The sequence below is a fragment of the Harpia harpyja genome, chromosome 11 (genome assembly GCF_026419915.1).
Source record: "Harpia harpyja isolate bHarHar1 chromosome 11, bHarHar1 primary haplotype, whole genome shotgun sequence".
Taxonomy (NCBI): domain Eukaryota; kingdom Metazoa; phylum Chordata; class Aves; order Accipitriformes; family Accipitridae; genus Harpia; species Harpia harpyja.
Window position 1 is genome coordinate 3,922,378 of NC_068950.1, and position 13,166 is coordinate 3,935,543.

Sequence of the window (13,166 nt, forward strand, 5' to 3'; positions counted from 1 at the left end):
GTTGGCACCTGGGGCCACCCAAATGTTAACCCATCACACTAGAGAAGCTGCAAACAGGTCAGTGTTCACCCTCTGAGTACGGGAAAATCCTGGAGAGAGTTTTTGCTGTACCCCTGCACTGGGCAGCCTTTGTTACACGGCGTTTATCTGCAAGGGAGTCCTGAGTGCCAGCATTTCAGACATCTGTAAGTCTCAGATGACCACAAATCCCTTCGGGGACGAGTGTGTGTGCCATGCAGGTGTGACTACGAAGGCTCTGCACTGGGTCAAGGACACGGACACTCCATTCTAAAGGCAAATCAGTTGATTGCACAAAAGAATGCTATCTGTGCAGTGCTCTCTGCATACGCACACGTTCACGTGAAATTCGGTACCCAGGGCCACAGAGGAAGAATCATCCATGAAACCAGCATTGTCTCCAAGGATAGCACCGAGTGGGGAAACCTCACAGTTGGGTATCGCTTATGTTTACCTGTGTGACTGGGTTACCTAGGCCTGGAAAGCCCAATGCTTTAAAAGATGTCTTTGACTCTCCAGGTAGGCCCACCAAAGGGCTCAGCACCACGCTGACTCTAAGGGATGCTGGCAGCCAAGAGAACTCCCTCTTGCAAGCCCACGCTCCTGACCTGTGTGCAGTGCGTGGAGGAGGTGATGCCTCAGCATCCCGCACAGGACGAGCAGCCACGGACACTGCCAGGAGGAAAAGGTAAGGAGCAGGGTATGTCCCAGCTCTGTACCTGCCACTGGCTGACCCTCAGGTGTTGGAATGAGCTGCGGTGTCATTGTCTGGGTCCCTTGGCATTATTGTATCTGGCAGTAGTGGCAGGTCCTGCAGTGCTAGTCCTACCTAGTCTCCTTCGGCTGCACTCTCCTGACTTGCTCCATGGACAGTATCTTCCTAGTATCAAGCACAAACCAGGGAACGCTTCCACCCTGCCTGTCCTCTCTGCTTCAGGCACCAGTCTCCCACTACCAATGTACAGAGCAGGACAGTAGCAGCTGCAGCCCATGCCTGTAGCAGTTTCTTCCTGAGCTGGTCCCACAGGCTGTTTTGATGCTGCAGGGTTTGCCTGGCAGGTTGTGCTTATGCTGACTGCTCAGCTGCCCCTTGCTTTTGAGGCAGCCTATATCGGAGGCATTCCTGCTGTGCTTGTTGAGTTACAAGAGAGGTGATGTCTTCAGAAGCTCTGTACACTGCCCTGGGAACTGCAGAACAGGTCTAGTTCTCCAGACAAGGGAGTGAAGAGAATTTCCAGGATGCTGCAGGAATTTCAAGGACGGTTTTCTCATCAAACTTTCCATGTCAACATTCCCAACTTGCTTGGAAATGTTCTTCGGAGCCTCAGGTGCATGGTGAGAGCGTGAAGACTGCAGTTTTAACCCCATGTGGGCAAAGGAAACCTCAGTCCTTTTTCTCAGGGATCTATTGTCCCAGACGGGCTCTAATTTCCCCCTGAGCTGGGAACTTCTCTTTATGTGAGCAGTGACCATTTAACAGTTCTATTCGCCAGCCCTACAGGGGCCTTGTCAAGCTGCGTGGCTGGCCCTCTTCTCCTGGGGAAAGAATTCCTGCACAGTAGGATGAGGGAATGGATGCTAGGGACAGCACAACAATGTCATGGGGGAAGGTTGTTCCTAGGTGTTCCCTCGAAAAGCTATGAGATTCTAGATGTTCCCAATGCTCATTCAGCGCTCAACATGCCTGAAAAGCCTCCTCAGGAACCTTCTGCACAGCAGGAAACACTGGAAGGTGGAGAAAGTTGAGAACCTGAAAGACCATTTGGGGCACTGCCTGTGCCAGGCTCTCTCCTCTTCACTCTGTCACTGATCAAGGAAAAGGACTGATAAAAAAGGTGCCAGTGCTGAATGCAAGGGAAACTAGTTGAGCCATTTCTAACTGTCCTAAGGGTGTAATGCTGATTACCCCGCTTGGCTGAAAAGCTTTTACTCCATCTTGCTTTCAGACATGAACAAAGTTCTTCCCAGAAAGGGTATGGCCATTAATTGATCACAGTGTAGTCTATGACTATTCCCTCCAAGAACTGTGGCAGCCCCAGGGAAGTATATAAGGGGTTCCTTATATACTTACCTCCCTCAAAAGTCAAGCCAGTGATGCCGTTGGGCACAACTGTAGGAACAGTCCCGCACAGGTATCTTATATCCACATCCCAGGCAATTTTTAGACAGGTTTTTGGCAGTGCTGTCTACAGAGAAGATTCCTTTGAAGACAGGAGCAAGTCACACAGACCCCAACAGGGAGCACAACCCCAGTTAATGAGATAGTTAAAATGGTACAAACACAACTGGAAAATATGCTGCACTGAAAGGCCAGTATATTCAAATTCCTTCTCCCTAATTACATGTGATTGCTTTTTGGCAAGCGCTCAACCTGCCAGAGCAGTGAGGTTTTACAAACATTCACATAGGCATTAGATCATTGTTTGAATGAGTTATTGGCAGCCCAAATCTGAAGTAAAAACATAGTTTAAAGAAGACCATATTGAACAGGGTGAAGCTGTCTGCTTTCATGTCTCCTGATTGTCTCTGGACACCCAAGATCCCCTCTAGCTTCATGTCACTCACATCACAACAGCATTCATGGGTAAGGATGTCATACTTTTGTGGTCTTCTGACACAGACTTGTCACTCGTGCAGACAACAGGCCATAGATGGATTCCTTTGCCTTATCTAGAGTGAAAATGGCAGGTTTGAAATTTATGTGGTGTTCAAGGAGGGTGCTGTGTGCACCCAATACTTGAGATGGCTCAGAGCACAAGCAGCTACAGACAGCGACTATAAGAGCACGCCGACATGCACCGGTGATCTTCACTGATCTGCCCGTACACACTTGCATTATACCAGTGGTATGACCATATTAACACTTAAGTCCTCTCCATATTACTAAATATAACACTGCACGTGTCCTCCAACATCACTCACCACTTTGAGCAGGAAGATGGTGCCTTATGCGAAATATCACTGAAAGTAAACGTCATTGTTGGGAAAACAGATTTCTCTCTGTCAGACCTTTCCACATCCAAACATTGCCACGCATTCAGAAAGAGGCCTTTCCCCTCTGTATTTTAATAGAGTCTTTTTGCTTTGCTCTAGTGAAATACATCCTTGCCTCTCCCGGAACAGTTTGACAACAAGGCACCAAAGTGTCTGAGCTCTGGAGCACTATGTCATCCTCTAGCAAAACCTTTGAGAAAAAGCAGGTGGCAACTCAGCCCCACGGCAAAGGACAAATGGGAACTAACGCAGAATCCACTAGTCCCTCAGGTCAGTACCAATGCCTTGAGAAAGCCACCTGAAGCAAGAGGATGGAGGACCCACAAAAGAAGGAGACTGCAGATCCAGTAGACTAGACTGAACAGGGTAAGCTGACATTGTACCAGAGCTGGCACCAGAAAAGCTTTGTAGCACAAGGCTTGTGCTCGAGCCTTTCTTTTTGCAATGACCAGTCTGTTCCACTACCAGTGCCTGCTGATGGCTGCTGCCATCAGGGAGTCCCTGTACTCAGGAAGAATTAATGCCTGTTGTAGAGCTGAGTCTCCACTCCACAATACTCAGGTGGTGCAGAGCTTGAGGACAGCCTCTGGCATCTTGGCTCGTGGCTAAAAATACGCCGAGCTCTGGCAGCCAACCAGCCTGGAGTACTGCATGGTGTGGCTTCCACCCCAGAGGCCCTTGCAGGACACCCTTGCCTTACGTGTGCTTCCTAAATTAGATCTCCGGAGACCGACACTGGCTTTTTAAGAGGGAGGTGAGCTTGTTAGTAACCAACGTTATCCATTAAATGGGAATCAGCAGCTTTTATTAGACTTCGAAGTGCTGTAAAAGGAAAAGAGGGAGGGTACAACATCATGAACCCACTCACCTCCCCAGTGGAGCCCCTTTGCCGGGCACAGAGGGGTTTTCAGTCAGGCATTCTTGCAGGTTACTGTAATTGTTAAGTTACCTAATGCTGCTAAGTTACAGCAAGCCCCAGACTAAACACAGGAGCCTTGTGAAGGTGCAAGAAGATAGAGACAAGGTTTGTAAAGGCCAGCTCCCCAGTGGGTCCCTTCTCCTGAGGCCAAAGAGAAAGAAAAACCCAAGCTGGAAAGGAGCTATCTGAGGACTGCCAAGCTCTCCACCCAGGAAAGTCAGGGTATGCAGGCTCCTTTCTTACCAAATCATAGTTTTAGTTACACACTCCCTGTCTGCCACCAGCTGGGTTGCTGGCCTACAAAAACCCAGCTAAATCACATCATGACATAGGAGCAAAAAAGCACATGCACTGCCACAGTGACCCTAGTGATTCCCTTCATGCAGGTCCCTTCCACAACATGCTGAGAGATAATCTATACCTGTTGGAAAAGGATCTCATGAAACTTTGGTCCACGGTTTCATTGACTAAAAGAGGGCTGGTCTTGTAGTTGCATATGTTCTCATGTTCCCAGAGAGCTACCACTCCAGCTGTGGAGATACAATAACCGAGCACACACCAACTGCCTCAGGTTGCTGCCTTGTATTCCAAAAACTCAGCTTCCATAAAGAAATTAATGAAGTGGTGTACTTTGGTTACAGAGAAAACTGCAGAAATAGAATCTGAATGTCAATGATGGAGAAACATCTGTGAAAGTGTTGAGACCTGCCAGGCAACAATAAAAAACTGCCCTGCCAAGGACATTTTTTAATCAGAATCCAAATGCAAAGTTTTCTTATTAAGAAGGTATGAAGAGAAAACAAACAAAAACTACACATGATGTTCAGATGACAGAAACCATCCTGTAAGAGCTCTCATGAATTTGCCATCACATTTTAGAAAGAATATGGAGTTTATGCTGTTTTAAAATGATTTTAGAAAGCAAACCTTGTGTTGCAAGCAATGGCTTTATTAAGATCTGAATCAACAAAAAGCTTAAAGATCTTTTTGAATATTAACTAGTTTCACTCCAGCATCCTGTGAGGTATTAGTTATTATCGTCATGCTAAAGATATGGAAATTTTGCAGCAAAGCTTATGTCCTTCCTAAGGTCATACTCTGATACAAGTGACAGAGCCAGGAAGAAAAGGATTAAGCAAATCTGCCTCCCTGAAATAAGTAAAATAAATAATTTTTTTTCTTGCTCAAACAGCAGAATCCACAAAATGCAAAGAAAATCAGGAGGTAGACTTTTGTCCCCATATGTATAATCAATTTTTGCCATTGCAAGACCTTGTAAACATGCATTCCTAACCTACACGTTACTGAGCCACTAGCTGCTCTAAATGGCACAGAATTCCCATCCCAGAGACCCGATTTCACTCCATACACCACAATATTAACTCAAAGGCTGTTTGCCGTATACAATTGCACCAGGAAAGCCCAGGTGTTCAGCCCAGCCAACTCGGAGTGTCTTGTAGGGTGCTTCGGATCACCAAATGGACACACAATGGCTGATTGTCAGCGTGAGGCCAAAGGGAGCTGACACTTTCCCAGAGAAAAATGCCTTTGCTGTGTGTTTGGAAGGTTACACAGCTGTAAGTCAGACACAGAAGGAGCTGAAACCCTGGAGGGATTATTGCCTCAAACACACATGTGCTATGGAAGGAAGCTCTCCTGTGGACTGACATGCCATTAACTCCTGCTGGTGGGAGCCCATTCCTATGGCTTCAACTCCTTTACAGCCTCAAACTGCTGGTTGCTTGTCCTGCAGATAACTCTTGTCTCATCTCTGACCTAGTGACTTGCCCTGGCTTGTATTTATTTTCTCCTTTTATAAGAAACAGGCTCTTCTCTGAACTCATTATTGGTGGGAATACTGGTGTGGTGCGAGGCTGAGACCCACGCTGTACAATATCAAATACTCGAGCGGGAGAACTGGGACTTTGTCCAACATCCCGTCTATCTTCCTGGGAAAAATCTCTGCTCTACACGCTCCCAATCGTGCCATCAGCTGGAGCAAGATGGAACTTCACTGCATGAGATGAACAAGCCCTTTTCCAAAACGCCCTTTAAGGACAGCAAGCACTGCCGGGGCCCAGGCAAAGCCCGCTGAAGGCTCTGGGGCTTTCTGGAGAGCAGAAGGACACTGCCCAGGCCCCTCCAAAGGCTGGTGAAGGTGCCAAGAAAATCTGGAGGGCAGCAGGGTCCTGGCAAAGGACTCGGAGAACTCTGGAGAGATGCACGGCTCCTTGCGGATCCTGGCAAAAGCTCTGGGGCTCTCTGGAAGGCAGGAGAGCCCTGCCAGGGCTTTGGCTGAACATGGACAAGGACTCAGGGAATTCTGAAGAGAAGGAGGGCTTCTTGCAGGTACCAGCAAAGCCCAGCAAAGGCCCTGGGGCTCTCTGGAGGGCAGCAGGGCCATGCCCGTGCCCTGGCAAAGGCCGGTAAAATCCCTGGGGAACGCTGGAGGTCAGCACCCAGGAAAAGGGCTGTGCTGGGGGGAAGGTGCTTGTGGGGCTCTGTGGTTGCTCGACCACCTAATCCTCACCCTCACCAAGCCCCTCGCTCTCGCCAGAGCCTGGGTCCAAAACGGAGACCCACCATCCAGGGCTCCCACACAGAAGTGGCCAGGACTGAAAGCTGCTGGTAGCCCCTCACCTTCCCTTGCCTGGGGACACAATGAAGAACTCGGGATGGGATCCGAGCGGAGTACAGATGTCATCACCGGGCGAGGGAGGGAACGGAGTCATCCTAGATAGCACAGGGGATGAAAACTGCTGCGGGGCACAAAAAAAAGACCTCAGGAGGCGTTCTGAGGGAACAAGAGGGATCCAAAGGGATAAAAGACGGCCGTGGGGCACAAAGAAGAACTCAGCGGGACTTGTGACAGAAGTAGGGAGGTCCTGAAGGGGCCAGAGGGACAAAAGGCGGCTCAGAGACAAAAATGAGGGCCTGGGGAGGGAATCTGAAGGAACAAGAGGAGTTCGAAGAAGGCTACGCCAAAGACTACAGCTCCCGAGATGGTGTGCAATGCTCTACGGCATCCTGCAAGCCCAGTGCCAGAAGACTACAGCTCCCGCCATTCCCAGGAGCCCAACATGGCGCTGCACTGCGCATGCGGGAGCCTGAGAGCCGCCGCCTCCGCGCCCCGCCGGACCGCAGTGCGCATGCGTCGTCGGGGGGGGGGGGCGCCTACGCTGCCGCCCTTCCACCACCCGAGGGCGGCAGAGCGCGGCCAGCCCACTCTGCGCATGCGCACGGCGCCCCGCTGCCCTACCGCCGCGCAACGGCGGGAAAGCGGCCACCGGCTTCCCCGCTGGCTTTGCGCATGTGCGAACAGCGCCGCCTAGCGGCCGCGCCGCCTCACACCCTGAGGGGGGGCAGCACCGGGACCCGCAGAGCCCCGGGACCGGGCCGGGCCGGGCCGGGCCCCGCAGGCTGCCCTGCCGCCCTCCGGAGAGACACCCCGGGCTGGGGCCGGGCTCCACGGGCTGCCCTGCCTCCCTCCAGAGACCCTGGGGCTGAGGCCGGGCTCCGCAGGCTGCTCTGCCGCCCGCCAGAGAGAGACCCCGGGGCTGGGGCCGGGCTTAACGGGGCCAGGCAAGACCCTTCTGCACTGCAGAGTTCCCCAGGGGCTCAGCCGGGCTTGGAGGGGGACTGGGCAGGGCCCTGCTGCCCTTCATAGCGCCCTGGGGATTTTTTTTTTTTGCCAGGGATTGTTTCTCTCCTCCTTTCCCCCTCTCCTCCTGCATCATCTTCTCCTCTTCCTCCAAGACTTTCTCAGCTTGCAAGTTCCGAGTGGCTCTGTGCTCCACGGCGTTCTCAAGATCTAAGGAAAATGCAGGACAGCAACGTCATTGTATTGGGACAACTCCACTCCAGCCATCCTGTCACCACTTCCGTAGCTCCAGGCGAACATTTCCCAATTTCACTCACATCGCAGGGCAGACCTCGGCACCCACGTTCCCTTCATTCTCCTCCAGCTGATGCGCTGCCGCTCCCTGCCCGTGGCTGGGCGAGACACTTTAGCACTATGAACCGCTACAAAAAGGGAAGAAACACCAAAAAGCACACGCTTAGACTCAGCCTTTGCTAGGACGCCTCTTTCCCATGAGGTATGGGTAGATTGCATGCTTCCAGGCTCACTTGAGTCTGCAGACCGTGCAGCCTCCCCAGAAAACACAGAAAATACTTCACCTTGAAAGTGATCTCTGCCGGGCACCGTAGAAGCGGAAGATGGGAAGTCCCAAGTACACCTCATTCTGAACAGTCTCCTTACGGGCATTTCTTCCCCTTAGAGATGTATTCACCACACGTCTTGCAACTAAAAAAGAAGAAAGAGAAGTCCATAACACATCAAAAGAAGAGAACAAACAGACCAATAAAAGTCCAAGTGATTTTTCGGGCTGTGTCAGCCCAGATTCTGAGCAATGGTTATTTTCGCCTTTGGAAATTCAGTACCTACTCTTCAAAGAGCCCCCAAATCACCCACAGCATCTCTTCCCTCTCCCTCACCCCTTTCCTTCTGGTCTGTGTCACCTCTAACGGCTGCTGGCAGCAGCTCCACCGCAGCGGATGGAGACGAAACAATTCCTAAACAAACTCTTCTCTTCTACAGCCTCTTCCTTCTGACCGGCACAGCCCCTCTTACCGCATGTTGAAGGGGGCCATCAGCCGCACCACATACTGTCGGTCCTTTGGGAGTTTGAGCTTTGGGATCTTAGCAGGATCGAAGTCCGGCGGGTAGTATTTCTACAGAGACAAAGCAGAGACGCGTGTGTGCTGGGCGCAGAGTCACCCAGAGCAGTGTGAACCCTGGCAGGCAGGCTCCCAGCTGCCACATCAGCCTAAGGGATCAGCTCCACGCAGCAGGCGCCAGCGTCCCCACTAACCGGGTATGCTCTCAGGGGCCAAACGCCCCATCCACCACCCCCTGCCAGGTCCTGGCAGCGGTGTCTGCCTCTCCCCGAGCCCTTGGCTCAACCCCCCCAGCCAGCCCCCCCATGATTTTAGGGCCTAACCCGTTTGCCCAGGCAGCACAGGAGCCCCAGCCCAGCCGCCCCCCCCCCCCTCCGCCCCCAGTCTGGGACCCACGGTCAGCCTGAGACTCCCCACACCCACCAGCTACCCCTCCCGGCCTGCGGGCCCCCTCTCAATCCATCAGAGCCCCCCCCCAAGGCCCACCTTCAGCCTGGGAACCCCACCTACAGCCATCAGGAACGCCTCCAACCTGGGAAGCGCTGAAGATTCCCTCAGCCTGGGGACCCCTCCACAACAAGCAGGGCCCCCCCCAGCACCCCCGGCCTCTGTACCCCCCCACAGCGACCAGGGTACCCCCCCAGCTCACGTCCAACACCTCCCGCTCCGACATGGCCGCACACACGCCCCCCCTCAGCCCCGCTGCGACCCTCCACTTCCTGGAAATGGCCCCGCCCTCCTCCACCGCTCATTGGTGAGTCAGGCCACAAGCCGGCGGATTCTCGCCTGCTACTGGCTGTCTCTGCCGTCCGTCAGCGAGCTGTGCTCTCCGCCAAGAAGTCCGCTCGCCCGCGGTGACCCGAAAAGAGGTTCCGGGGGTGAGAGCCGGACCCCGGGAGGTCGCCGGGGGACCGGGCCGGGCCCTGCGGGCGGCCCGGAGACCAGCCCAGACCATGGAGAGGGGCCACGGGGGTCGTGCAGGCCTGGGGGGGCCCAGTCTGGGCCGTGGCGGGGTCCCAGGGACCAGCTGAGGCCACAGAGACCAGCCACGGCCTTGGGGGCGGGGGGGAGGCAGGCAAAGTGACCGGTCCGGACCCTCCACAGGGCCCAGTGCGGGCCATATGGACCAGTTGAGGTGATCGGGGCCGGTGTCCTCGCCTCCGCCCATGGCCAGGGCCGGCCCGGCCCCGTCCGGCCTCGCAGACAGCAAAGGGACCCTCCCCAGGGGCAGCTCGGCCGCTTGGTGGAGAACATTACAAAAGCAGGATGGAGATCAGAGCCTCAAGCTGTTTTATTGCCTGTTTCTGGCGGGTCCCTCCAGTACTGGTGGCTCCACGCTGCTGGGGGCACGGGGATGGAGGGCACGTGGGGTCCCTCGGTGGGACAAGGGAGAGGAGTGGGATGGGGAAGGGGACGCTGGCCCTGTTCTGCCTGTCATGGCTCCATCCAGGGCGTCCCTGAGGCCGGCAGGCTCCAGGCACTGAACTCCCCGGAGTCCGTGAAGTCCTTGGCGGCCACCTGGATGCGGTGGAGGGTCCCGGGTCGCACTCCCGTCAGGGTGTAAGATGTCTGCTCGTATGGCCCGATCTAAGGGTAGAGCGAAGTTAGGGACACCCATGGGCCGGGGGGCCAGGACACAGCCTTGCTCAGGGATGCGTCGTTCAGCTCTGCCTCAGTTTACCCCCTGTGGGAGAGTGGGGGATGCAGCGGGGGGGTGGGCAGTACCGTTTTGGTGACAGAGCTCTCCCCCCGGGCGTAGCGAATGCGATACTTCAGCGGGAAGTACTCCGGGAAGGGCCAAGACCCTGGTGGGCTCCACTCCAGCAGCAGCTTCTTGGTCTCCCCAGGGATGGGTGAGACCCGCAGGTCCTCGGGGGGGTCCGGCTTTACTAACGAAGCAGGGAGACAACGAAGGCGTGAGGTGCCGGCTGGGGGATCTGGCACGGGCCGCTGGGGACAGCGATGACGTGTCCCCCAGCCCCGTCAACTGAGCTGCACAATCCCGGCTGCGGAGGTGGCCTGAGACCCAGCAAATCATTGCACTGATGTTTCCACATCCCAAGTACGGGAGGAAACCGGAGGGGAAAGGCCCAAAGGAAGCCCCAGGGCTGGATTAGACCCAGGCGCGGAACGCTGCTTGGGAGGTGGGGGGTTGAGTGCGAGGGGTCTGCGGGGACCCAGGCCCGTCCCAGCAGCACTCACTGACGTTCTCCAGGAGGAAAGGCAGGAGTCTGGAGGCAGTGCCCAGGGGGTTCACGGCCGTTACGTTCACCATGTAGGGGGTGAGGGAGAACATCTGCACGTCCCCGAAGGAGCAGCTCCGTGGCCCCGTGCGGACGCACTCGCCCGTCTCTGTGGCCCCCCACACGCCATGCCTGGGGGGGACGGAGAGGGGAGCTGGGCGAGGGGCAGGCTGCTCTGCCTGCAGCCCCACGTGCGACGCAAGCACGGGACGGGGGGGCTCAGCTGGAGCTCGGGGGCCCCCCCACTGACCTGTACGTGGCCACGAAGTCAGTGTCCAGCAGTGGCTCGGGGGTCAGGACCCAGGAGCAGTTCACTGCCTGCGGATAGCTGATGGCCCAGCACTCGACAGCAGGGAGTGCAGGGGGATCTGGGGTGGGGGACAGTCATCACCCCGCTGCCAGCCTCCCCAGGAGACCCCCAGCCAGCAGCGGGGGTCATGGGGGGGGGGGGGGCCAGGGTCACTCACAGCCCAGCCGCAGGCAGATGGTGGCCCAGGTCTCGCCGGTGCCAGGGTGGTGGCAGCTGTAGCGGCCCTCGTGCACCAGGCTGGCGTTGGGGAGGGCCAGCCCCGGTGCAGGATACGTTCCCAGGACAGTCCCCCCCCAGCGCCACTCAGCCGGCCCCTCCGCTGCGGCCGGGCACCGCAGCAGCACCTCGGTGCCCAGGGTGCCGTGCTGCAGGGTGCAGTGGCCTGGGGGACATGGCAGTGGGCATGGGGTGCACCCCCTGGGGCAACCCCCCCATGTCCCCCCTGTGGTCCCCAGCAGGGGAGTCGAGGGGACGCACCGGGGCAGGGGCAGGGAGGGGTAGGGGGTGACGCTGGGGCAGGAAGGGTCTGTGCCTCCCTGGGCCCCCCAACTCTGTTCCAGCAGCCCGGTGCCCCTCCCTCCCCAATGCCCCCAGCCCTCGTGCCTCTGTCCTTGGTCCCCTCATGTCCCCAGTGTCCCTATTCCTCCATCACCAGTCCCCCCATGTTCCCAATCCCTCCGATGTCCCTATACCTCTATCCTTAGATGCCCTGTAAGTCTGTCTTCGGTCCCCTCAGTGTCCCCAGTACCCCCGATGCCCCTATAACCTCCATCCCTGCTCCCTCCACCTCCATCCCCAGTGCTCCCAGTCTGCCCAGTCCTGCTGTCTCTAGTAGCGCCAGATCCCCTCATACCTCCATTCCAGACCCCTGGTCCCTCTATTGCCGGTCCTGCATGCCCCCATACCTCTGCCCCCAGCCCAACTGTCCCCAGCCCCCCGCCCCACTCCTCCCAACCTCCATCCCAGCCCCCCAATCCCTCCCCAGTCCCCCATACCTCTGTCCCCAGCCTACCCGTCCCCCAAGGTCCCCCCATACCTCCATCCCAGCTGCCCCAGTCCCTCCATCCCCAGTCCCGCATGCCCCCAGACCTCTGTCCCCATTGTCCCCGTCCCCCCATACCTCCGTCCCCAGTGCTGCCCGCCGTGCCGTTGTAGGGAATGGTGCAGGTGGGTGCCACAAAAGCCACCACCCAAAGCCACTTCATGTCAGGGAGACTCAGCGGAGCTGCCCGGTTCCAGGGACCTGTGGGGACAGGCAGGATGGTCAAACCCCAGGGCAGGGGACAGCAGGGACACCAAGGCCACAGGTCCCCAGGTGGTCCAGGGACATGGCCCTAAAGCCAGGGGTTCAAACCCATCTCCGGTCCACCCCACAGTGCCGTGCCTCAGTTTCCCCTCTGGCCTTGCCGCACGCCCTGGGGACAGGGGATGGTTTCTCGCCGCAGTGGCCAGATCCTGCTGCCAGGAAGGAGGAGGGGGCGGAGGCGGGAGCGAAAGCACCCTGTGTGACCGGGGTTTCCCACGGGGACCTGCAGCCGCCCCTGCGGTCCCGTGCCCGGAATCGGGGTTTCGAGTCACTCTGGGCCTTGGCCAGGGAAGGGGCCAGCGCACTTGGATGGCCCCCACCTCCCAGGGCATCTGGGGAGGGACTGTCCCTCCCAGAGACCCCCCCAAAACCCAGCCTGGGGGCTGAGCTGAGTTCCCCGCTGTGACCAAGCCCAGCACCACAGGGACCGATCCTGCCTTTGTCGTCGCCCACCCTGGCTGCGGGCTGGCTCAGCTTGGCTTTCCCCATACCATGGACAAGGTGCTGCGGGGCCACCCCTAGCCCCCAACACCCCCCTAAGCCCCCAGCCCCATGGGGAGCCCTGTCCCCTGTCACATTCACCGCAGCGGATCCAGGCATCTGGGACCAGAGGCTCTGCCACCACCGGTGCGGAAAGCCGCAGCCCCGGTCGGCCTCAGCCCACTTCCTCGCGCAGGAAACACCGTCCCCAGTGGG

At 56.8% G+C, this 13,166-nt stretch overlaps 1 protein-coding gene across 1 annotated transcript; it reads right to left on the minus strand.

Annotated features, from left to right (window-relative positions):
- Nucleotides 1–9,923: 9,923 nt before the first annotated feature.
- On the minus strand, nt 9,924–12,802 carry EBI3 (Epstein-Barr virus induced 3). The gene is made up of 7 exons (XM_052801715.1): nt 12,776–12,802; nt 12,285–12,498; nt 11,322–11,546; nt 11,105–11,222; nt 10,814–10,986; nt 10,337–10,500; nt 9,924–10,198 (listed from the first exon to the last, which is right to left on the minus strand). Exons 1-7 carry the CDS (start codon nt 12,800–12,802, stop codon nt 10,046–10,048), a joined length of 1,074 nt encoding a protein of 357 aa, XP_052657675.1. The 3' UTR covers nt 9,924–10,045.
- Nucleotides 12,803–13,166: the final 364 nt, after the last annotated feature.

Excerpts from the sequence above, each read along its gene's own strand:
- EBI3 (XM_052801715.1), bottom strand. The coding sequence starts at position 12,802 with ATGCCCTGGGAGGTGGGGGCCATCCAA. Across the intron at positions 10,987-11,104 it reads GACTTCGTGGCCACGTACAG|GCATGGCGTGTGGGGGGCCA; the intron begins GTCAGTGGGGGG and ends CGTCCCCCCCAG. Across the intron at positions 10,199-10,336 it reads AGAGCTCTGTCACCAAAACG|ATCGGGCCATACGAGCAGAC; the intron begins GTACTGCCCACC and ends CTCTACCCTTAG.